The sequence below is a fragment of the Meles meles genome, chromosome 3 (genome assembly GCF_922984935.1).
Source record: "Meles meles chromosome 3, mMelMel3.1 paternal haplotype, whole genome shotgun sequence".
Taxonomy (NCBI): Eukaryota; Metazoa; Chordata; class Mammalia; order Carnivora; family Mustelidae; genus Meles; species Meles meles.
In genome coordinates this window covers 83203760-83230727 of record NC_060068.1, presented here as the reverse complement: position 1 = coordinate 83230727, position 26968 = coordinate 83203760, and the positions used below count along the sequence as shown (strand labels likewise).

General features: G+C 39.8%; 1 protein-coding gene across 1 annotated transcript in view; it reads left to right on the top strand.

The window, feature by feature from the left end:
• ARHGEF28 (Rho guanine nucleotide exchange factor 28) overlaps positions 1 to 26740 on the top strand; it is a 329197-nt gene extending 302457 nt beyond the window's left edge. Inside the window, 1 exon segment of the mRNA XM_045999285.1 lies at positions 25360 to 26740. Coding sequence (XP_045855241.1) covers positions 25360 to 25523 — 164 coding nt within the window. The 3' untranslated portion in view covers positions 25524 to 26740.
• Positions 26741 to 26968: the final 228 nt, after the last annotated feature.

Below are 26968 nucleotides of genomic sequence, written 5' to 3'. Positions count from 1 at the left end.
GGCAGCCAGCCAGCCATGTGGCTGCCTGTTCATTCCCACCCTGGGTTCCAATTTGGTTTCAACAAGCTGCTGAAGTGAGAGTCCATTTGGTATGAATGATTCCAGAGGTTGGTCTGGGCTTGGGTCATCCTTAGCTTAAAACAAAGGGGGTGGGAATATATATATATATATATATATATATATATATATATATATATATATTCATTCATGTAAATATATATGTAAATATGTGGTCTATGGACTACACATTTGGCCTTTCCTATATGGTGTGGCTTTATTCTTTTTTTTTTATATTTTGTTTGTTTATTAGAGAGCTACAGAGTGAGAGCTAGAGAGCACAAGTGGGGGAGAAGGAGAAGCAGGCTCCCCACAGAGCAGGGAGCCTGATGTGGGGCTCGATGCCAGGATCCTGGGATCATGACCTAAGCTGAAGGCAGTTGCTTAACAGACTGAGCCATCCAGGTGCCCCTTGTGTGGCTTTATTCTTGAAGTGATTATGGGTTGGGTTTGGAAGGGAAGTTCACAACTGTTTATGAACCAAACGTGCTTGAAGGACAAGGCATGCTCCTATCAGTCGCATTGACTCATGAGACAATGATTCAAAACTAGGAAAGGAAGCATCTTTCCTTCCACAGATCAGAATCTGGGACCCTTTCTCACCCCTATGTCCCATCCTGAAATGGAGGTTCCATTTTGTAGAGCTTGCTTAAATTGTGAAGTGGTTGGCTGAGGACAGTTAATTTATGTCTGCCTAAGAAGAATATGGCCGTCTGGCCCAGTGGGTGGCAAACTTTCTTAAAGGACTGCACAGTGAGTGTTTTCATCTTTCCTGGCTATCATGTGTTGGACGCATATGGTCAGTTCTGCCGTTGTACCTCAAAAGCAGCCCTATATAGGCAATGTGTAAAGAATGAGATGGGCTGTGTTATAGTAAAAGTTTATTTGTAAAAGTGTGTTTTTGTTGTTGTTGTTCTTTTGTTTTTGTTTTTTGCTGTTTGGGTTTTTTTATTCACTTAAATTGAGAGAAAGTTATATTCCCCCTGGTTAGGAAATTTTATCCCGATTGCCTTTGGGTTGAATTAATAATGAAATAGTATATGGTACTTCATGCCATTTAAAAACATTTGAATTCCTCATCTCATTTATTCTACACGGCAATCTTGTGAAATGACAGTGATTGTCACTGGGTTTTTCCAAATAAGGCAACTTTTCTCTTTCTGTTGAGTCTCTGCAAAAAGATGAATTTAGAAAAGTAGAGTTGAATGGGTGGACCTTTTAAGGCCATTGGCTTAAAACTTGGAGAGACCCTCCCCAACCCCGACTCCAGATTCAAATTCCTATGATTGTGTCATGGAGGGCTACCGTCTAACCGGGAGGCTGAAGAGACATAAGGTGTCATGGGTGGGATTGGTGCTGGAACCGTGGTTACTGTGGCTGGCTACACCTCAGGGTTTCTGGAAGAATGCAATAAAAGTATGAACTCCTCTGTTCAAAGATTCTCATTTGGTAGGACATGGCTGGGGCCTATAAATCTGTGTATCTAACATTCTCCTTAGGTGGTTCCAAAGCAGCCAGCCTGTCCTCTATCCCTGCAATGCCAACCTGGAGGGCTGGGCTTGATGTTCAAGAACCTCACTTCAAACACTAACCCAGGCTCCTAAGGCTGCATGATTCCTAAGCCTTAATTCTCCATCTGTACTATCTGGAAGGAAGTGTTAACAGTGCTGGGGGGGGGGGGGGGGGAATGCCTGCCATGTCCAGGGATCCAGGGAATATCTGCTTCCTTTCTACCTTCTGGAAGTAGTTAATTCTGATTGTGATTCAGGAGTGGCATACGGATAAAGATGTGTCTCCTAAATGTCACTAAAGCTGATAGGATTTAGATTTAGGAAAAAAACTAAATTGGGGAAATTTTTTTTCCTTAACTCAAATGGAAATCTATTCTAATAGAAAGCCCAACTACCTTTCCGTGTTGGTCTGAGAGGGGGTGTTGGTTGTGTCACCACAGCTGTCCTGAGAGGCAATCTCAACAGCACAGCATTTAGCTTCCCTTTGTTCCTCTCCATAGAGGAACAGTTTACATCAGTCATCAGTGTTTCCAGAACCAAATGTAAGAAGTATTCTGGCAACAAGACCGAACATCTCAGTTTGGCATATAGAGTTCCCATACTTATAGGACTTCTAACCCTTACTGCTTACATTATGTAAATGGTTCCATTATGTCAGTGTATCCCCAGGAAATCTTGTAGTTGTACTTGAGTTCCCTGAGTAGGTTTTTCAACTAGAAAGAAAATTGAGAATGGCCATTGGTATTTTGGTTTGAACCATTCCTGACTCTAAGATTAAAAAATTGTGCTCTGGTTTATGACCTCGGTCTCCTTTTGAGTTTGGTTACTCTGAATCAATTTGTTCTTATTAGTCCTGGATAGACTGATAAAAATCAAGGTTCAGAATTGCCAGGATGTACCTCTTATTAGCACTTCCCATAATTTGAATTAATTACCTGTGTAATAATGTACGTAATGTCTGCCTGCCCCAGTACAGAAAAGGCTTCACGGGGTGGGGAAGCTACATGCGTCTCCTTTGTTCATTGCTCTCTCAGAAGCACCAAGCATACTGTTTGGCATAAAATGAACATTGGATAAATATTTATGACGTAAATGAAGGAGTCAGGGTCCCATTTCTTTAGCAGAAATGACAGCACCTGTAAGCTTGAGCTACACAGCTTGCCTGGACTGAGGCACGGGAAGAGGTTGAAAAAAGACAGAGTTACGTGGCGTGTGATGGTGGTTAACGCAGGTAGGCTAGAGGGGACTAGCTCACTGGATCCACTGAGTTTCAAAACCTGTAAGATGGGCGTGTGTTAAATGGCATTTAAAAAAATTTTTTTTAATTTTTATTTATTTATATTTTATTTTAAATATTTTATTTATTTGACAGAGAGAAATCACAACTAGGCAGGCAGAGAGAGGAGGAGGAAGCAGGCTCCCCGCCAAGCAGAGAGCCCGATGTGGGGCTCGATCCCAGGACCCTGGGATCATGACCTGAGCCGAAGGCAGAGGCTTTAACCCACTGAGCCACCCAGGCGCCCCTGTTAAATGGCATTCTTAAAATGTCAGAGTAACTGTCAGATTGTTTGCCTTTAATCCCTAACTGGATTCTAGGCAGCAAACTTGTTAACAGTTGTCAACTTTGCTCCCTATGTAATTAATGTTGAAACAAATTTGTTTGCTGATGTATCGTCCTGTGTAACACATTGCTATAGGTACTCTTGGTCCAACTGTAGAGAGCATCTCTTTGTGTGATTAATTTTTCCAGAATGTTATATGTAGCCCCATGTAACCATGCATGGCAAATGAAAACGTAAAAAGTTAAAATGTATTCTTCATAAAATGCTTTAATTTATTCTAAACAAGTAGAAACGAACCTATCCTTGTCATTTTAGGAAGATGGCATATAAGCAGCTTAGCATTTAACTGTTTTATCAATAACTTAGTCAACTTATTTGTTCACTGGAGTATTTCTTTTTTAACCATATAGTAGCTCAAACACCAGTGAATTAAACATGGGCAGTCAGCCCCATATCAGTGAAATGGTTTCTTTAACCCTTTTTCTTTTGCTAAATCCTATTTAAGTCTAGTGTATTTCCCCAGGCAAAACCAACACTATTTGTTTAGTTAAATATACGCCTAGAATGTGAACCAATTTCCCTGGCAGGACTTTCTAACTTGTCAGATTTAAAATACTGCCTGAATGATCACGTATTGACGCTAGCAATCTTGAAATTAAGTGTGGTGGCACCTTAAGAAATATTTCTCTCTGCTTTACTCTACACTACCTGGAAAGCACCTACATATTCTCAGCTGGTCAGTTCCCAGACGTAGCTGGCTGAGCGGAAGAAGTCCTGTCCTGTTGCTTTGCATAGATTTGAGCCAGATAATAATAATAATAATAATAATAATAATAATAGTGATAATAATAATAATAATAATAAAAACCACGGGGCCCAAGTTTTGATCTACGGAGCTGTTAGTTTGCCATGATAAATCGCTGTTGAGTTTCCTTGGTTAAGGGGCCCGGGTCTTCATTCGCTCTCTGGATGACATATTAATTCAATTTAATTTGAAACATCAATGCTTAGTTTGAAGATTTACCTAAGGAAAAATGTAATCTTGCAAAGTTTCCAGTTATGCAGGATAGGATTCTGGGGCTTTCACAGAACAATTTCACAGTAAGGCTGTGCAAAATTTAATTATTTTCACGATGACTCTTTTCCATAGCTCTCTTTGTGCAAATTTCATTACACTACAGCTTTTTCTTCCTCAAACATAACATGCTGGATGTTTGGGTTAAATAGAGAATATTTGCATCATCGGCCAAAAATACAGGACACTCTGCTTCTCTGGTGAATTGAGGCCATTTTGTAAGGAATGGTGCTGTGCTGTAAGGCTTTGGAAGTAACGTTTATAAGCAAAACATTGGCCGAGTTTTATTTACTTAATGACCTGCTTCCTACCAGTGATCTTGGCACCCTCTGCAGTGATTTGCAATCAATTAATCATACAGAATGTTGTAACACTGCAATAAGGGCATTGCACTCTTAGAGTCTCATAAATCCACCAGCAACAGAAAACAGAAATTGCATGCTTGAAGGCCTCTTCATGAAAAACCCCAAATGGGGAGGTGATTTTAATGTTTTGTTTTCTAACATGTCCTTGGAATCCTCAGTACCGTCTTGGAGCTTGTGAGTTCTCTAGTTCCCACTTCTCAGAGATGGTTTGGCCCTTCACTGGGCTGTCATTATGGGAGTCTTTGCCTCATTCAGTTTAGACACTAGTCACTTAAATGAGGGAATTCTTGATTTTTCTGAATTCCTGAAGGAGGCTATGGATTAATTTTTTTTTATCCTGAATCCAAGGCAATAATGCTCAACTGCAGCAGGCTGTATTTTTGAAGTCTTTATAGGAATGATTCAGAAAGGAAGCTTGTTTCCATCCTGGGAATACACTGACATTTGCTAGAGGCAGATGGCAGAAGATGGGATGGTGTGATATTACAAGTCAGAGAATTCACATACTTGACTCTGCCAGAAGCTTCTGGAATCTGTATGTTAAGATCTTAAGCTTATATTCTTGTCATTTCTGATGTGTCCTTGCAGTTAACTGTTTAGCTCTGCTGGGTTTTTTTCTTATTTTAGCGTAGTAAATATGGAACTATTAAACATTCTTGAAATTATATAAGCCTAAACTCTTGGATGTATGTATATTATGTTGTCTTTACTTGCTTCCATATGGTTATGTTTTGAGGATGTTCTTATAACAAGAATATGGAAGCTTAATGTATATCCCAGCTGATTAAAAGTGAACCCTCTTTTAAGAAACTGAAGTTTTCAGAGCTGTATTACTTCCCATGAGTAGGTTAAACTTCTGACTCCTGACAAATTTATTCCTCCCAAAGCTGTACTATTTTTGATTATTTGTTAAATTATCCAGATTGGCATGATAGATTATACACAAGTAGAGCTCATCCTATATTTTTAGATGCTTGATGCTTCTGTTCAGCATGAGCTCTGAAATACGCTCACAGGGTCTTACATATGCAAACTCCTCTTCATTGGCACATAGATCAGATGGAGAAAATGTAAGAAACATTTTAGCCAAAATGTGATGGTCTGTTAGTCGGCATGTAGTAATGAGGCCACATTTTGCATTCGGGCTCCAGTGTGAAAAAGTGCAGTTGCGCACTGATGTCTCTCTGGGGACTGCAGACTAGAATCACATCCCCCTGGAAGGGAGAATGTGGCAGTACAGAAAGGGCTTGAGGGAATGGCTGTTAGCTTTCTTTTAGGGTATTCCACTGAACTATCTTTACACATTAAAAAATATATATTTTTTTAGTTATTTAACGCCGATCAAGTAGCCTGAGGGTAAAGCATTGTGAAAGGTCAGATACTAAATTCATCTTCTCTGAGCTTCCTCTGCTCTGAGATGCTTTAATGAACTTGGGGCACAAAGCCCAAATTTGAACTGGGTGAGCCTGAGAACAAAGGAAGTATTGGGGGAAATCTCATTAAAATTACCCCACTCCAAGAAGTTGTCATTTGACCTGGTGAGAGTCTGGAAGGATTTTTTTGCAAATGGAGCTGCTAGTAAATTAAAATATTTGATAATTGTCAGATAAGAGATACAGCTATAGTGATACGTAGGTGTTGCAGATACATTTGTCAAATTCAATCTCTTACCTACTAGTTAAGATAGATTCACACCTACCCACCCACCCACGGAGGAACACAATTAAATCTTATTTTTATAAATCAAGGGGGGGCTTAAAGGAAAATACTAGTTTTCTTAAAGACTTCATTTTTTAAATTTATTTTCAGCATAGCAGTATTCATTGTTTTTGCACCACACCCAGTGCTCTATGCAATACGTGCCCTTTCTATTACCCACGACCTGCTTCCCCAACCTCCCCCCTCCCCCCCCCCCGCCCCTTCAAAACCCTCAGGTTGTTTTTCAGAGCCCATAGTCTCTCATGGTTCATCTCCCCTTCCAATTTCTCTCAACTCCCTTCTCCTCTCCATCTCCCCATGTCCTCCATGTTTTTTGTTATGCTCCACAAATAAGTGAAACCATATGATACTTGACTCTCTCTGCTTATTTCACTCAGCATAATCTCATCCAGTCCCATCCATGTTGCTACAAAAGTTGGGTATTCATCCATTCTGATGGAGGCATAATACTCCATCGTGTATATGAACCACATCTTCCTTATCCATTCGTCCATTGAAGGGCATCTTGGTTCTTTCCACAGTTTGGTGACCGTGGCCATTGCTGCTATAAACATTGGGGTACAGATGGCTCTTCTTTTCACTACATCTATATCTTTGGGGTAAATACCCAGCAGTGCAATTGCAGGGTCATAGGGAAGCTCTATTTTTAATTTCTTCAGGAATCTCCACACTGTTCTCCAAAGTGGCTGCACCAACCTGCATTCCCACCAACAGTGTAAGAGGGTTCCCCTTTCTCCACATCTTCTCCAACACACGTTGTTTCCTATCTTGCTAATTTTGGCCATTCTAACTGGTGTAAGGTGATAACTCAGTGTGGTTTTAATTTGAATCTCCCTGATGGCTAGTGATGATGAGCATTTTTTCATGTGTCTGATAGCCATTTGTATGTCTTCATTGGAGAAGTGTCTGTTCATATCTTCTGCTCATTTTTTGATATGATTATCTGTTTTGTGTGTGTTGAGTTTGAGGAGTTCTTTATAAATCCTGGATATCAACCTTTTGTCTGTACTGTCATTTGCAAATATCTTCTCCCATTCCGTGGGTTGCCTCTTTGTTAAACTTAAAGAACTTCTACAGCTTTATTAATACTTCTAGTGATTGCTGTTGGTGAGGATTTTTAGTTTTTTTAGAGACGATTATTTTCAGGGTTGGTGTATATGTGTGTGGTTTTTTTGTTTGTTTGTTTATTTTTAAATATAGAGTCCATCAGCCAGCTTTGAAAATCTATGGTTCAGGAAAATTCCAGAAAATTTGTTTCATGAAGGGCTTGATTCAATGACTGAATCAAACCTGACATAGAAAATCAACCCTACTAGGGTTGAAACCTGCTTGGCAATACCATTTTTGGCTAGAGTGGCCAATACCAGATTTGTTCCTAGGATAAAAGTAGATGACAGGGTATTCTCCTGATACTCAAAAGTGAGAAGATAAAGAATCTACCTTCTCTCATCTCCAAAACCAAGTTTCAGCCAACATAGACTAAAAACATATTTTCCAATGTAATGAACTTGACATGACTTCATCAGCACTTCATTGTTAAGTGAGGAATTTGAATGAACAGATGAAGGCACAGAGGATGGGTTAATATTGTACAGTGGAGATGGCTGGCTGGCACGGTGCTTAAGATAGAACAGTTGGAAATTATGCTTCATTTCATATTCCAGCTCTGTCATTTATTACCTATGAAATTTTAAGCACTTATTTCAGATGACTTGGTGCATTGCTTCTTTGCATATAAAATCGGACTTCTGATAGTATCCGCTTTGGAGGTGGTAAGACGATTACATAAGACAAAGCCTAAAATAGCTGGAACTTTGGAGATACTCCATAGACACAATCATCACTTGTTTCTAGACCTGGTGTTAAGAAAACTATAAATCATGAGGAAGTACATTTGAAGACTTGAGCCACTGGACTGCTTCCGGGCGGTGGCTCTGGTGGCCTGAAAGTCTTGTACTTCATTTGGGTTTTACCTAAGAAGGCTGGTCTCAGAACATGTTCCACAACTATACTGGCTGCCACTAGGTGTTCCATGATGGACAGGTCTCATAACAACAATATTGGGAAATGCTGGGTTTGCAGTTACCCAGCTTTTTCACAGCTTGAGTTGTGCTCATGTGTACCTGAAAGTGACCCTTCCCAAATCTTCGTATTTAACCACAGTATCCTCCTTCTGTCCAGCCCGGCGTCTTGCGGGGCTACTGTTGCTTTAAATACAGTGGAGCAAACACGTGATATAAGTGGATGTTGAAATAAATTCATTGCCTGTGGCACACCCTTCAAACACATTTTTTTCTCCCTTGGTAACGGTTGAAATCCAAGTGACAGATCCCAACACGATTAACCAGCTGGGTTGTCTTTTGAAAACCAAATCCAGTGTGAATTTAAGATAGAGCTTTGTTTAGCCCCCAGGTCAGCGTTTGGATCTGTGGATAAGGGTTTGTGTCCAGTCTTCTTAGAGAAGTTCTGGGTTTGCTTCCTTGGGTCTTTTCAAAGGTGCCATCTGCTGGGGTGGGGGTGGGGGGTCCTCCCTGATGAAGCACAGGTGGTTTTGTGTTTGGTTCAGGAGGCCAGGTCTGGGCCCTTCTCACCTTGTGGTCCAGCAGTTGGAGGCTTTCCCTGTGACACCCTGGCATCCACCCTACCCCTTTTGTACATCTACTTCCTCTGTTAGGAATATCTTCTTTCCTTCCCTTTCCTTCCATCCTGGTTAACTCCTTTTTTGTTGGTGTTGTTCATATGTTTATTATCCACTTGCACTTTTTTCCCCTCTTTTTTTATTATTAACATATAATGTATTATTTGCCCCAGGGGTACAGGTCTGTGAATCATCAGTCTTACACAATTCAAAGCACTCACCATAGCACATACCTTCCCCAATGTCCATAACCCAGCCACGCTACCCTTGCCTCCCGCCCCCCAGCAACCCTCAGTTTGTTTCCTGGGATTAAGAGTCTCTTATGGTTTGTCTCCCTCTCTGGTTTTGTCTTGTTTCATTTTTTTCCTCTCTTACCCTACGATCCTCTGCCTTGGTTTCTCAAATTCCACATATCAGGGAGTTCATATGATAGTTGTCTTTCTCTGATTGACTTAATTTCACTTAGCAAAATACCCTCTAGTTCCATCCATGTCGTCGTAAATGGCATCCTGGTTAACTCTGACTCATCTTTCAAGCCTGAGCTCCAGGGCCACTTACTTCTAGATGCCTTTCCAGACGCCCTTTGTCTGGGTTAGGGATCTCTCTTATGTAATCCTTGTATCCAATACACCCTTTTGTTCCTTTCTACAATGTTTAGACTCTAATTTTTATATAGTTTTGTTTGAGTTATAATTCACAGTACAGTGAAATGGTCACATGTTAACTCTCTCCAGTCTATTTGGTGAAAAGAATATCAAGGCACAGAATATTTCTGTCACTCCAGAAAGCTTCCTGCTACTCCTTTCCAACCAACCCCTACCCCCAGAAGCAATTACTCCTCTACTTTCCACCTCATAGGTTAATTTGCTTAGTCAAGAATGGAATGGAATCAGACACTATGAACCTTACTGTGTTCAGCTTTTTTCACTCACAGGTTTTTGAGACACATCATGGCATTGTGTGAATCTGTAGTTGGTCCCCCTTTACTACCTACTCATTTTGCATTGATGAATTTACCACAGTTCCCTAGTCTTCTGTTGATGGACGCCTGGCTTATTTCTCATTTTTGGCTACTGTGAATAAAGCTGCTGTGAACATTACTCTACAAAGTTTCTTTTTGGGAATTATGTTCTCATTCCAGTTGTATAAATACCTAGGAGTAGAATTGTTTCTAGAAGAGATACCTGTTTAATTTCTAAGAAACTGAAAGTTTTCATGGCGATTGTCCATACTATAGGCTTCCTGGGTGCTCAGTCAAGGTCTTGGTCAACTTGGTTTCCCTCATGGCCGGCCCAGTGCAGAGAACCCTCTAAGCACTGAGTACTTGCTGAGTGAAGAACAAATGGATAAGAAGCTCAAACCAGTTTTCATTCATTTTTTTTTAAGATTTTATTTATTTGAGAGAGAGAGAGAACATGAACAGTGGGGAGGGGTAGAGGTAGAGGGAGAAAGAGAAGTAGACTCCCTGATGAGTAGGAAGCCCAGTGCGAGGTTCAATCCCAAGAGCTTGAGATCATGACATGAGCTGAAGGCTAACGCTGAACTGACTGAGCCACTCAGGTGCCCCTCAAACCAGTTTTCATTCCAACACCTTCTCTACTAATTGACAAGCAATGAATGTCCATCAAAGGAAGGGAAACTTGACTGACTTAAATGTGATTTCAGTCCGGGTAGGCACACCCAGGGGAATACAGTGTCATTGCAGGGGCCCAGTATGTGTGGGTAAAGCCAAGTGTGGAGACTGATGGGCAACCATACAAAGGTCCGGATCACTGTAGCTGCCATGCTCACTCCTCAAGTAAGAACTGCCGACACTTCCAGGCAAGACCCTCCATAGGCTACTCTTTCAAGCTCCTCCCCCTGCCTGGATTCACCTGCATAGACTCAGAGATCAGCCAAACTTGACAACTGTCCTTTTTGATAGCATCTAGCATTTTCTCGCCTTTGCAAGAGTTGCAAATTCCACCTGGAATACCTCCATGCGAGGCCATTGCTCTCTGTTGACATCGTGGTCAGACTTCACGGTTCAGTGAAGACGTTGTGTCCTCTCCAAAGTTGCCCTGGCCACCAAGCCTGGAAACTCACTCTCTGGTGGGTCTAGGAAGTGGTGTTCAGCTATGGGCCATATTCATCAGCCACCGAGCGGTTCTCTGTGTCTGTATCTTCCAACTATGTGCTAACAGGCTTTGTTGGGATGGTGTGCTTAGTGGCCCTCGTTGTCTGTAAGGAATGAGGGCTGCTGGTCACTAAGAAGTAGCTGAGGCTACTCTTCATGATCCTTGCTCTTGGTGGCTGATTCCACTAATGATAACTTGTATGGTAATGCTTTGGCTCTTTCTTGCGAAGAGTTGTTTAGAAAAGAGAGAGTTCTATCCGAAGGAGGAGGATATAGTGCACACTTAGGGAAATTAGTTTTCTTTAGGCTCCAGCAAGCACAAATATTAACAGGTAGAGTAGCTTCATATGACATTAGTATTCCTAAGACAATTAAAAAATAATTTTCTTTGGAGGAAGATGGCTCCAATGAATAGAGCAGTTAATCCTCTGACACACATGTTTTCTTTTGATTGCTGTTTTGGTAAAATCCTCATTTTGTCTCTGTTCTGCAAACTGCCTTCTTTTCTCACTGTACAATTTCCAAAAATATTTAAGTTTAATTTCTAAAAATGTAATATAGTTTTCTTTACCCTGGTAACAAACAAATGTGAAAAGAATGCCAAAGGTGTGAAAATCTGTATTGAACAAAACATTTTTTCTATATATTATTTTTCTCTATATACATTTCTTTATATTATATTTTCTATATATATTGTTCTCCATTTTTTCTATATATATTCAATATGTTTTAAAATTATCTTTTTTGAGTGGCATGAACTCAAAGCTGCAGTTGGAAAATATACTTTGGAGGTTGGTTTCTTGGCAAAAGTTATTTTAAACAAATAGAATTACAAAAATAAGGTTTCTTATTTCTAAAAAAAATTATGTTTTTATGAAACCTGTAAATACCAATTTCTCAGAACAGAAAAGGCATGTAAGTTGTTTGACATTGCATAATTCTGTAGTTGTTTAAAAAAAAAAAAACAAACCTAATTTTTAGACCTTTAAAGAACTGGATACCAGTGTTTTTGAAGTCCAGTAATAATATTAAGAAGTAGTTAGAACTAGTTAGTTTGGATGTATTTAATTGCTTGCCTTCTTCTGTTTTAATAAGAAACACTGGATCTTGTATGCTCAAGAATTTTAACAGATGCTTTCCCTCTATGGAGTCAGGAAGAAGTAAATGCAGCATTAAAATTCCTAAGTCGAGTTCCTGCATTATTCACCTGGCAGAAAAATGAATTCACTTCTCTCAGCAAAATGAGAGGCATAACTCTTTCAGTGTGGGTAGGGTCATGAAGCAGACAGTTTCCAGAAAGTCAGTCTAATTGGCGTGGGGTACTTAGGAATCCATGGTCTTTACATCTTTTAGAGGACTTCAGAGCCGTGAAAATAGTGCTGTGTCCCTGAGCTGGAGACCTACATGTCATTTAATTCAGTACACTCTTAAACAGTTGTTCGTATTTCTTAATAGCGACTCTGGAATTTGCATATCTTAATTTTGATTTAAACATTGAGCTTGACATTTTTTGTCTTTGAAGGTATTGTGGCCAATTTCAAACACGTACATAATTAAACAGGAGTATGACAACCACACAGTGACTGTTGCCCGACTTGAAAAACTTAAGAACATATGGCCAGTCGTGTTTCATCCAGCAGCTTAACTCCCAACACACCCAGTATTATTTGGAAGCAGTATCTAAAAATCATGGGTCAACATTTATTGATCCATAACATTTCAGTATATATCCCTAAAAGATAAGGCTCCCTTTTAAAACTATTATCACACCAAGGGAAAAATGAACAAAACTTCCATAGTATCAACATACGGTCACTATTTAAATTCCTTATTGTTTTCTGTGTATATGTGTGTGTACTTTTCCTAGTTCCTTTTTTGACTCAGAATCCAAATAAAGACTACATATTATAATTGGTTGCTGTGTATGTTAATGTATTTTTTATTAAAAGTTTTCTTAAAAAATTTCTAACTTACAGAAAAGTATAGAAAAATGCATTTAGCCAATGTTAACTTGTTGCCATCTTTGCTTCAGATATCTTTGCCTTTTTTTTAGAATGTTAGATACAATGTTGCTTCTTAGTTTTCCTTTTTTTCCCATTTAGAGTTAGCCAATATCCTATAATTGGTGCATATTCTTTCTATAGTATGTTCTTATGCTATCACTACATACATGTGTGCATAAATAACATATTTTTTGTTTTTATTTTTCTATATAAATACATAATGTGTATGCCTTTTTGCATCCTTTTTTTTTTCACTAAATGTGCATATTCATATATGTAGCTCAGGTAGTTCATTTTAACTGCTGTATGCTATTCCCTTATAGGAATAAACACCAGCGTGTTCATTACCCTACTAATGAACAGTTAGGATATTTCCAATTTTTTCCTCTTGCAAATGACTCTCAGTAAACATCCTTTTATGCGTTCTCTTTGTGCAAATGAATGAGAGTTTATTTACATGATAACACCTAAAAGTGGTCAGGATGTCTTTGGTTTTGCTGGGTATCACTGTTTTCTCTCTAAAGTTATATAATTCTCAGCAATATATGAGAGTTCCAGGTTTCCAGAACTTTCCTAACACTCATATTGTTAGGCTTTTAAATTTTGCCAATATCATGGGTATGAAATGGTAACTCATATTCTTTCAATTTGTACTTCCCTAATTACTAGTGAGATTTATCATCCTTTTGTATTTATTTGCTTTTTGGGTTTCCTCTTCGGTGAATTGACTATAAAGGTGTTTTTCCTCACAGCAGATTTTGGAATTTCAAGTGTTTAGTCTTATTCATGCACATAAGGCACATTTATTCTTTTCAAATGGGTTCAGTATGTTTTGTACGTTGAGAAACAGTTTTCAGAGAAATCATATTTACAGTTATATATGGACACGTTAAGATTGGAAGAGGACATTTGTGAAAGCTGAGCTCTTTCAAGATGGAGAAAAATCAACCTCGTGTAGAAGCTACTTAAAATAATGTTGGTTTTGACTATTCTGTTCTATCTTTTTGAGTCTTTAACCATCTGGCTTTTTCTTCTGCTTATTTTTTCCTTCCTTCCACTATGTCTTCCTCCAAATTTCTGATACCTCTCAGTAACTGACCAATATTGTTTATACATACTCAACACATCCAGTATCTATCAGCTTCATTTCAAATTTCCTTGAAATTTCCCTTCTAGGATGCTCTGTCTTCCTATTCCAGTATGTCCGTGTTGGTCCAGGCCTGCTATGCAGGTGCTACCTGGAGCACCGTTCATATCCCTCCTGTGATAGATCCTATGTTCTCAGTCATATTTTTTATCTTTTATGACCTATTCCTTTAATTGCTGGAGCTGACCTCCAAACTTTCTAAGAGAAGTTGTCGTGAAACCACATTTTTCCCAATTAACTGGTTTGAAAGGTCTTTTTTATTCCTTTTTTGTTGTTGTTGTTACTTTTGTACTTAGGTTTTGTAAGATATCTAAGCTTAGAATTCTAGGTGGAAAATTCTCTTTCAGAATTTTGAAGGATTCTTCTACTTCTCTGGGTTGTTGTGATTGAGAAGTCTGATGCATTCTTATTTCTAATCTTTTGTGACCTGTTCTCAATTTTGAAAACCTTTAGAATTCTCTCTTGGATGAATTGTATTATGTCTTAGTGTGGTCTTTTGTTAAAGCCAATTTTACTGTTGTTTTCATTAGGATCTTGCAATCTAGAGACATTTCCTTCAATTCTGGGAAACTTTCCTTAAAATCTGCTTCTGTTCATTATTATCTTACTGGAGCTATTTCTGGTTATAAGTGGGACCTCTTGGGTCCTCTGATTGTTTTGCTTTTTCTATTTCCATTTTTTCATGTTTTTGTTCTACTTTCTGGGAGATTTTCTTGTCCTTAACCTCCTACCAGTCCATTGATTTTTTTTTTTTTTAAGGGATTTATTAGAGAGTGTGAGAGTGAATAGGGAGAGAGACAGAGGGAGAGGCTTCAAACAGAGCCTAATGTGGGGCGTGATGCCATTACCCTAATTAAGCTCATGACTCCAAATGAAACCAAGAGTTGGAGGCTCAACTGACTGAGCCACCCAGGTGCTCTTGATTTTTTTTTTTCTTAATCAGCCAGCATCTTCCTAATTTCAAGAAATTTGTTCTCTTATAGTTGATAGTTTATGGAATTGTGTTTTTGTTTTGTAGTTGAATGTCTTTCCAATAGTTTTATGAAGATAAGTATGGTTTTTGGAAGTTTTCTTCAGCCTTCTGTGTACTTGAGGTTTTTTTTTTCCCCCTTAAGATTTATTTTAGAGAGAGAGAGAGAATGAGTGGGAGGGGAAGAGGGAGAGAGAATGTGAGGCAGACTCCATTCTTAGCATGGAGCCCAACACAGGGCTTGATCTCACAACCTTGAGATCATGACCTGAGCCGAAAACAAGAGTTGGATGCTTAACTGTCACCCAGGTGCACTGCCCTCCCTGCCCCGTATTCTAGAGTTCTGTTTTCAGCTTAGGTTTGTGTCTATATTTGTATTAGGCTCTCCCACTCCTATTCCATAATATACCTACCATTGTGGATTGGTATGACAATTGAATGTTTTTGGCTCAAGGTCAAATAATACTGTTGGCAGAAAAAGAGGAGCCCTATAATGCACTTCTACCTTGACTACACACTTGGTTTGATTCTGCTCAGAAGACAAGGATTAGACTAAATGAAATTTTTAAAAATATTTTATTTATTTGAGAGAGAGAGAGTATAAGCAGGTGGGAGAGGCAGAAGGAGAAGGAGAAGAACACTCCCCGCTGAGCAAGGAGCCTGATATGGGACGCCATCCCCGGACCCTGGGATCATGACCTGAGCTGAAGGCAGAGGCTTAACCGACTGAGCCACCCAGGCGCCCTAGACTAAATGAAAATTTAAACTACTTTCTACACATAAGAATTCCAAAGTGATGATTCTCAGGACTCTAAGTAGATAAAATTTTTGAATCATATATTAATGAATTCCTTTGACAATATATAAATATATATTGTTAAAATATATATAATACATTATATATATAATACTTTGATATTAATATACTAGATGAATTTGCTTTCTACTTCTTTTTTTAATTTTTAAAGATTTTATTTACTTATTTGACAGACAGAGATCACAAATAGGCAGAGAGGCAGGCAGAGAGAGAAGAGGAAGCAGGCTCCCTGCTGAGCAGAAAGCCGATGCAGGGCTCGATCCCAGGACCCTGGGATCATGACCCGAGCCAAAGGCAGAAGCTTTAACCCACTGAGCCACCCAGGTGCCCCTGCTTTCTATTTCTGAAATGTACTTTTTAGTTTTAGGTAAACTCAAAGGCTAAAGAATAGAAATCTAAATTCCAAGAGAAACTGGTCATTTCATTGCCATTCACAAAATACATCCAGGGTATAAAAGATCTATTCTGAGTTATAGTTCACTTAGGAAATGTAAGATTTTCTAGGCAAAAGCAAAGGACCATGCTTGAATCTGTATCACTTTATGGGTAGCTATAAATTCAAATGAACCTCAACTATTTTATGGAATGGATTCATATAAATTGTATATCTTTCTAAATAGATGTAAACCTAAATATACATACTTGCCAATAACTTGTCATACAGTTGCATTAAAATTGATCAAAACACACTCCACATCCAGAGGAGGATTCTAATGTATTGCCACAGTGTTCCATTTATATCAGATGTACAGAAGCTACACTGTTGAAATAACAGAGAATGTTTTATAATTTTATAGTCCATGTATATGTAAAGCTATGGACTTTTAAAACTGTGTCATGGAGGGGCGCCTGGGTGGCTCATTGGTTTAAGGCCTCTGCCTTCAGCTCAGGTCATGATCCCAGGGTCCTGGGATCGAGCCCCACATCAGGCTCTCTGCTCCGCAGGGAGCCCGCTTCCTCCTCTCTCTGCCTGCCTCTCTGCCTAGTGTGATTTCTCTCTGTCAAAAAAAAAAAAAGAAAAAAACCTGTGTCATGGAGAGCTCCTGGGTGGCTCAATCAGTTGAGGGTCTGCCTTTAGCTCAGGTCATGATCCCAGGGTTCTGGGATCAAGTCCTGCATTGGGCTCCAGGCTCAACAGGAAGCCTACTTCTCCCTCTCCCACTCCCCCTGCTTGTGTTCCCTCTCTCACTCTCTCTCTGTCAAATAAATAAATAAAGTTTCTTTTAAAAAAAGTATCATGGGGGGCGCCTGGGTGGCTCAGTGGGTTAAGGCCTCTGCCTTCGGCTCAGGTCATGATCCCAGGGTCCTGAGATCGAGCCCTGCATTGGGCTCTCTGCTCCTCAGGGAGCCTGCTTCCTCCTCTCTGCCTGCCTCTCTACCTAGTTGTGATTTCTCTCTGTCAAATAAAATAAAATTTAAAAAAGTATCATGGGATATTTCAAATGTACACAAAAGTCAAGTTGTCTAATGAACTCTCAGCTTTAATGATGACCAACACACAGTCAAGCCAATCTTGGTTCATCCGTGCTCTTTTCTCTGTCTCTCATGTTATCATGAGAGATCCAAGACATCCTATGATTTCATCGTAAAATGCTTTAGTATCTTTCTTTAAAAGACAAGGAGTATTTTTTTCTTAGACATCACCACAATATCATTATTACACCTAAAAAATTCTAACAATTTTGACTCAAAATTGTAGTGTCAGTACTTGAATTTCTCTGTCTCAGTTTTTTCTCCTTGGTTTGTTTGAATTGGGATCCAAATAATGTCACATACTGCATTTGGTTTGTATATCCCTTAAATCTCTTTTAATCTAAAGTTTCTCTGCCTCTTTTTTAAAGTCTTACAATTTTTTGAAAAGACTAAGTTATTTGTTGAAAAGACATTTTTTCCAGAGAAAATATTTTTTTGATGTCCTACCTTCTGAATTTTGCTGATTGCTTTTCTATAGTGTCACTTAACATATTATTCTACCCCTGTATTTCCTGGATAAACTGGATAGTTGGGAATAGGTATTTGATATTTGACTAGATGGAGGCTTTTTTGGCACATAAAGATAGTGTAGTAGATTTCCTATACTGTACATAATGTACATTTCCTCTTGCATCCTATCATGAGGCTTACCATATCTTTTCTCTTTATGATATTATATTGATCTGTGGGTTCAGATATTGTCACCTTGATCCATTCATTATAAGGTTCCCCATCTGCCTTTCTCCTGTTAACTTTAGCAGCCGTTGACGATTATTGCCCGGGTCCACCATCGGACACTATATATAGGGTTAAGAGTTTCCGAATTTGGAAAACCTCACTTATTTTCATCTTCCTGCCCCTGATTTATTCTGGCATCTTGGTCATTGATTTTCTTTTTCTTGGGCTATAATATATTTATCTTTCTCTAGTGTACCATGTCCCAAATTAGTCACATGGAACACAGCACTGCCAAGCACCCCGTGAGAAAAGTCTCCTTGGGTTTGGGGGATGCCACTTCCTCTTTTCCCTTCTCAGGGCCTATTAACATTCTAAGAAATCTCTTAATAAACTCGATTTACCCAGAGTTGCATCGACTACCTGACCACTGGATTCTTTCATCATTAATACCTATTAGTATCTTATTTAGAGAAACACTTTGAAATGCCTCCTAAAGAGGGGGAGGGAGAAGCACTTGCCCCACCCTCCTGTGAGGCTTGCTATTGTGAAAGTCAGGAGTCCTTACCGTTGCCACCTTCTGGGGAGAAAGGAGAGTGAGAGCAAGGCAAAGTTCGGATAACGGGCTTGGTGTATTATAACACGTCTTGTGTTAATATTCATTGCTTTGTTTCTTGTCAGTGCCACCTATGTAACTCACAGATGATTCCAAGTATGTTAATTACTGATAAGAAAATAAAGTCCAGCTGTAACAGTCACAATTTAAAAGACAACAGTTTGGTTTTATATGTTACATATTTCTTCCTGCACCTCACACGTGCATGCACAGCCCCCTCCCCCCCGAGCACTGTTATTTGAGTTCAGATGCAGTATTGGTACACGAGGAGTAGTAAAGGAATCATGACAGTTGAGATCATTGGCTTCAGATACCAACTCTGGGTTTGTTTTCATGCCAGAGGCTCACGTCCCGTTTGTGGCTCACTATGGAAAGTGGAGTCTGGCAAAATTAGTGACATAGACCAGTTTTCCTTTGCTCTGAAGATACCTCTATCTCTGTACAGTAAGTGTTTTCCATTAGAAGAAAAATCCTGTGCATTAAGGAGCCTGAGAAAAAAATAGTGATTGCCAGTAATGCCATCAGGAAACTATTTTTTAAATGTTTCACAGTATAAGCATGAATCAGTCATTAAGTGGGGGAATACAACTTACTTTGCAGACTTGGAGCATGAATCAAAAATTTTTTGAGGTGGAGTTATTCTAGGAAAGTGTGAATTTTGATTTTAGGAACAGGCACAAAGGTTATACTAATAAGAAGCACAAGTCAGAACACTTCATTAAAATAAACAAGAACAGAGTCAAGACTCGGAAGATATGAAGCTCTGTTTTTTGAGTTTTGTTTGGGAGAATGGGATGGGATGAGACACAGAGGGCTGAGCAAGTCATCGTCTATGATCTCAAGAGCAGATTCAATGTGTTTTTTGTAGCACTGGGCCGCTGGTGCCTGGCCACTGGCCATACTGTTGAGTTAAAGTCTAGACCTCCACAGTTGATATTTATGATGAAAGTTACACTGGTGCTTTAAAATTTAAATAAAGCTTCAAATTTATCATGATTTAAAGTGCCTTTCCATTCAGAAAATCTAGAAAAGGCAAATATTACATTAATTACATTACATCTAAATGATAGACCCTTGTTGACTTGTCACAAACATTTTCTTCATGGCAAGTTACTCTTAATGGACATTATCTTCTCATTAGGTAGCTTTCCAGTACTGTCCTTTGAGGACTCTACGTGGGCTCAGATAGGTTGTTATGATGAATGAAGGAAGAGGGGTGGGACATAGGTCTGGAAATTACCTTAAAAACATTTCTTAGATGCAACTTAAGGTAATAAATTTGCACTTCTTGAGCATAAAGCAGTTAAAAAATACATTCATTTGTTGCTCCCTGAGATTATTACTTGATGAATCACGAAGCCAAAACACCGAACTATAAATTCTCAGTAGAAGAGTTCAAGAGGTCAGAATGGTGATTTCAGTTAAATCCTTCATAAACGGAAGCCCAAAAAGGAGAAATGACTTGCCCAAGGTTATATTTTACCTTGTGGCTTACAGAGTACATTCAACTCTCAGCTTAGGGGGCCCTTCATTCATTTTTAATATGGCACACGGTTGCACTGTACACCTTGAGTTTATAGTCTGGTCTTAAACCAATTATCCAGTTGGCATGCAGAAAAATGAAATTGGACCACTTCCTTACACCACACACGAAAATAGACTCCAAATGGATGAAGGACCTCAATGTGAGAAAGGAATCCATCAAAATCCTTGAGGAGAACGCAGGCAGCAACCTCTTCGACCTCAGCCGCAGCAACATCTTCCTAGGAACAACGGCAAAGGCAAGGGAAGCAAGGGCAAAAATGAACTATTGGGATTTCATCAAGATCAAAAGCTTTTGCACAGCAAAGGAAACAGTTAACAAAACCAAAAGACAGCTGACAGAATGGGAGAAGATATTTGCAAACGACATATCAGATAAAGGGCTAGTATCCAAAATCTATAAGGAACTTAGCAAACTCAACACCCAAAGAACAAACAATCCAATCAAGAAATGGGCAGAGGACATGAACAGACATTTCTGCAAAGAAGACATCCAGATGGCCAACAGACACATGAAAAAGTGCTCCACGTCACTCGGCATCAGGGAAATACAAATCAAAACCACAATGAGATATCACCTCACACCAGTCAGAATGGCTAAAATGAACAAGTCAGGAAATGACAGATGCTGGAGAGGATGTGGAGAAAGGGGAACCCTCCTCCACTGTTGGTGGGAATGCAAGCTGGTCCAACCACTCTGGAAAACAGCATGGAGGTTCCTCAAAATGGCGCAGAATAATTATAATGGTGATGAGCCGATGGAAGGAAGGCTGGTTTTGCTTCTTGCCAGTGTCACCTTTTCAGGAGCTGATTTCTATGATTGTAAGCTATGCTACACCCCAGATTCTCTTCCTTGATAGTCTAAAATTCCAACAGCAGGTGAGCAAATTGTGAAAATGGTAAATGCAAATGCCAATCAACAGGTTACAACTGAGGGCTGAAAATAGGGAAATCCAGCCAACTGTCTGGCCTGTATCTCTCCGTGCATGGTGCTGTGCATGTCCTTTGATAGCATGGGTGCTTCTTACCTCACCTCACAGGAGAAAAGGAATAGTACCAGTCAAAACGTGGAGACTTAGAATTTGTAAAAACTTCATTAGCAGACTTCGACCCCACAGTGGATCTAAGAAAAATTCTTCTTAAGGATGGAGTTTGTAGGGTATGAAAAAAAGTTAGGTAGAAAGCCCTGCTTTCTTTCTCCATTCCACCAAGACTTTATTTCTCCATTTGGGTTAGCCAGGTCTTGCGGTTTTCTGTATGTTTCAGCTTATTTGTCTTTATTTTAAGGGTAACAAGGTCCCTTCTGTTTAGTTTCCAGAAGGATGGCAAAGATCAAATTGTATCATTTAGGTCAAGTAAGAGGGAAATTTGTATTGTGACACTAGATTGAAAGTTTCCTTGTAGTTTGAAGTTTTGTTTCATTATAATAGCATTTGCTTTATGGCGGACCAAGTTATGCTTCTGTTAAATTACTATTTCTTTGCTTATTTAAAAAAAATGAGGTATTGTATATTTATGTCCAGCAATTCATAGGGATTTTGATCACAAAACTGGATGACTTTTATTCTTCAAGAATTCTGTCTTCTTTGTGAGGTTTTATTTTAACAAATGTTTTTTCAGTTTAGGGTTCCCTATAATGATCATATTCTCTAGGGTAAAAAGTTTGGATAAAGGTGGCTGACCTTGAGAACTATACAGTTGCTGTGCTGGAGTTTTTTCAGGGTTGAAATGGAATAATAAAATCAGAAGTCATGGAACGGTTTCTAATTTCAAAGAAGGTTGCCTGGGCTTGCCTAAATAGTTAAGGTGGAAACTAAGGAAGAACACAGAGAAGGAAACTGGGTTCCCCTTCAGGTGATAAACAGCCACAACGACCTCCATTCATCCATTTAGGATAGCAACACGAGTCTGTCACTTCAGGGTTCAGAAAGTTGTTTCTCACCGAGAGATGTTCTTCTGTATTTTTATTCTTATCTGAAAAAGTTTTCATTAAATCTTTGTACTCCCGTATGCACAGGAGATTAAAACACACACACACACACACCCATTTATTCTTTGTTGTATCTTCCTGAATTAGAACCTACAGTTTAACTTGAGATAAAAGAATCTGGGGGTGCCTGGGTGGCTCAGTTGGTTAACTGTCTGCCTTCAGCACAGGTCATGATCTTAGGGTCCTGGGATAAAGACCCATGTTGGACTGTCTGCTCAGCAGGGAGCCTGTTTCTCCTTCTCCCTCTGTCTGCTGCTCCCCCTGTTTGTGCTCTCTCTCTCTGTGTCAAATAAATAAAATCTTAAAAAATCTTAAAAAAAAAAAAGAGAGAGAGAATTCTGATATACACTCGGTTCTTTGGCTCTTTTTGAGCATGCCTTCTCTTGAAACCATTAAGATGACTTGCCTGATCTAGACTCACTATTATTCTGGGTTCTCTACTATATGTTTCACACCCCCCAGAGGAAGGAAACGTACATGGATTAAGGGCTTCCACTGTGCCTGGCATGGCCACATTTGTCACCAGTCACCTCTTAACCACCTCATTCAATGGATGGTTGTTCATTCCCCATGTGGTATTTCTTGTAGCCTGGCTGGACCTTCTGTTGGCTGGGAGGCAGCACTGGAATGGCTTACATGAACTGTGCTCCAATCTACCAGCCTCTGCTATGGAAGTTCTGAGCTGTGAGTGTGTGTGTTTTGGGTTGTGTAATACTAAAACGAGTACTGAAACAATATTTGTTGTTAGAGGTTAAATGGCTTTATTCATTCAATGGCTGGGGAAAGCAATTGAAAGCATGAATGTCTGTTGTGACCACAGAGAGGCATACTTTGTCTCCAAATGTGATAAAATAGCACAGAGGGCATTTTAGGTCCATCTGTCTTTTTTTTTTTTTTTAAGATTTTATTTATTTATTTGACAGATAGAGATCACAAGCAGGCAGAGAGGCAGGCAGAGAGAGAGAGAGAAGCAGGCTCCCCACTGAGCAGAGAGCCCGATGCGGGGCTCGATCCCAAGACCCTGAGACCATGACCTGAGCTGAAGGCAGAGGCCCCAACCCACTGAGCCACCCAGGCGCCCCTAGGTCCATCTGTCTTACCCTCATAGAGAAATCATTGCTGGGGGTGGTGGTTCATATTTACCTGATTAAATACGGGAGGCTTGCAATTTTATAATAATTGTTGTGCCTGTTTTTAGGAGTTTGGAATGTCTTTCTTAATTTTGTTTTTTGCTGAGTGACTCTTCAAAATGTGATACTTAGGGAGGATAAAGTATTAAACATTCAAGGTCTCTTAATTTAGCCAAGATGGTCAAGCCCTTTCCATCACTGTGAGAAATGGGAACCGTGAGAACTGTGATTAGCTGAGCAAGTGACAGTGGGTCTCTGAGTTCAAATCTAGATTAGATCTTAGTTGCATGGTGTTGGGCAAAGAACTGAAGTAGCCTGGGCCTCAGTTTCCCAAGCTGTAAAATGTGGGTTACAACATTTTGAAGCTTAAAGAGTGAGGACAGTAAAAGACCCAGAACGGTTCTTGTGCCCAGAAAGGCAGAGAATGCTCATTCTCTGGGCGCAAGGGGTAGTTAGAAGCATCCTCATGAAGTAGTTATATTTTCAGTAGTTAGTGAGTTCCTAGCACTTGAAGTATAGGATTTGGAATGAGGGTTAATAAAATCAAGTCACTCAAAGGTGAATAAATTTTATTCTTTGTGCCCCAATGGCATTTAGAGCTGTGGGCAGAACTGTGGGGTACAGCCTTACCTCCTCCTGCCCTCTCCTTCCCCTGGGGCCCTGGTCCGCTTCAGAGGCACAAGTCAGCTCCGCCAGGTTACTTGTGTTTGCTTTCTGTGCTCTAGCTGCCCTTCTCCCAGTGGCCCTGCCTCTTACTGGGAGAAGTGATGAAAGAAGATGTAGCAAAGGGCGTCACATGCCTGAAGACGGAGCCATGTGAGGACATTTTACTCCTCATTCCTGCCAGGCCTTGCTCCCTGCCTTCTGTAATAGCTAAACATCCTCATCAGGAGGGCAGAAGTTATAAGCATTTTTTTGTCATTAGAATGCTACCAGTTATGTGTATTCACCTAAATAATAGAGTCCTTGGATAAAATGTGGCAATGATTGTAATGACTTCTTATTAATGACTGACCAAGGAGCAGGTGGCCTCTAGCTGTATACATCTTTCCTACCTAGATTTTTGCTCTGACTGAAGCCAGTTGTTTGTAATTTTGCCATAGAGCTGAGCCTCAGGAAGGGTGGTCAACAGAAGGAGGGAAAAGAAAATAGTTTGCAGCAAGAATCTTTTTTTCAAATAGGAAACTCTTTCATCATCCCTTAAACCATGTATTAGAGGGTTTTACCAGAAAAAGGGGGAATAAAGTACACCCTGCTGTTGCTAGGGAACAAAGAAGCAGCAGCAGCAGCAGCAGCAGCAGCAGCAGCAGCAGCAGCAGCAGCAGCAGCAGCCGCCGCCGCCAGCCATAGTTGATATTGGAACAGTTTTCCCTAGGAACCCGGCTACTCCTGCTAAGTGATTTGTATAGTCTCAACAGATTTGCGTAATGGTGAAGACTTCAACTCCATTCTCCCCGCCCCTTGCCCACATCAGTACAATCCCAGCTCTATCATATGAGTCTCGAAGTCAATCCTTGACTTTGAGATATTCTGAGTTAAGGTGCTGTGGAGATGCCTTTAGTTCACTGCCCGTAGCTAGAGTGTATACTCTATTCCTAAGACCTTGAACCTGTTAAAAGTCAGTGGGCCCCTTTTTCAGCAGTAGCAATGTCCTTACCTGCCCACAAATGGTGACAAGTCCTTTTGACACTTCACTGGGATTATTTTGTAAAAGTTATTTTTAGCCACAGGAGACATCTGTACATAGAGCCAAGCACATCTTAATGATATATTGATTCAATCCTTTGATTTAATTACATTTTGTTCCCTTCTCATTGGACTCCATGGTTATGTCTGTCGCTGACCGTAGGGGCCCTGCATTTCCTAGGTTTTGAGAGAGCTCTGAGTCCTAGCTTCCCCTGCTTTGCAGGCCTCAAGCTGATTCTCCTGACCTGAGTTGTCTGTCTTTTGCAGATTTGGACAACTCTCAGACTGAGTTCCCAACCCCCCATGACTCCAATCCACCTGGCTCTCAGCTGCAGATGTTTATGGCAGAAGCAAAGCTAAATCTACAGACACTGACCAGACAAGATGGGGAAACTGGAGATGGAGCTGAAGAAAATATTGTTTACCTCTAATTGTGTTGTCATAATTTTTCCAGACAAAACCAAACCCTGACATTGTGTGGAGAATTTTTTTTTCTTTTCCTGATGTTCATGTGACTGTGTCCAAATTGCTTTAAGAGTAATATTTAATATTTCGTGCAAGTTCATTTTTTTGGGCATGAGTCCAATTAAATTATTGAAAGCAGTTCTGTTTGTATAATCGTTAACTTATCACACCTAATTTCAGAGTTCTGGAGGAGAAATTCACTTAATAAGCAGAAATGTTTTCGAAGTTGTTAGGACTCTAGAGTAAAATCCCATATTGCATTTTCTACTGGATCATCTGGTTTTGGAAATGCATTTTTTAAGATCTAGAAGAAGCAGTCTGGATGGAAAGAGTGATAATCTTGATGGGCAAACTTTCTCAACCACAGCAGGTAATTAGGGAGAGTGGCCTTTTCTTGGCTCATTTTTTATATGCTAGTTTCTCTTTGGGAAGTCACAGCACTTGCTCCCTGGGGGTGATCTGTTATTGTCACCATGCAACCAATGTGTCTTGTCTGGGCACCTGTTCCAACTGGGCAACCACTCTGCTACGGACACAGTCTGGACTCTTAGGACCTGGGCCGTGTGCATTGCAGCCTCATTTTCTTGGTCCTAATGCTGGTTGGTTTTCAAGCCACAGTTGAACATCATCCTTCACCACAGCCCAGAGGCGGAGCCCCAGTCAGTCCATTTTGATGTAAATAGTGAGGCTTCATTAGTGCCCTGGTCTCTCAGAGGGCCCTGTCTCCACAGGCACAGGAAGCTAGAACAACTACCACTTGCTAGGAGGACCTCTGCCCTGCAGTTCTTTAAGGACAAAAACCAGTTTCTGGGTGAAACTTGCTGATCGTATGTGCTTTCTCCCAAGGGAAATCTCGCATACCTTCAGAGTAATATGGGTCTCTTGTAAGAAAATAAACCAGGAAATGTTTTCAGTTTGTTCTTCAGAAATAATTGTATATGTTTTGGTCCATGTCAAAAAATATCTTTCACATCACTATTTTACTTTGAAATTTGAACACTGTATAAGACCCTAGTAAAATAGATATTTCACACACAAACACTATCTCCCATTACTAAACGTGAAGATCAAGGAGTACTAAGGTCACCCAGAGCTGTAACACTTACTAGGAGGGGGCTGTGATAGGAAGGGAAGAAATTTCACCCAGATTCCATTGTTTGGCCAGTTGAATACCCACTTTCTATTTTCCCAGAGCAAATTAAATTGTAGTTTTAAAAAGAGCCTTTGTTGGGGGTATTCCTGAGTCCTGCTGCTTCTGGCCACTTTGGACACAATCATAATAACAAATTAAGAGACTAATATTTGAGAATGAATATACCTTATTAAAATTTTAGTCAATCACTTCACCTCCAAGTTGAATTCCTAAATTATGAGATGCATCTTCCATTCCTAAAGGCATCTAAAGAGAAAA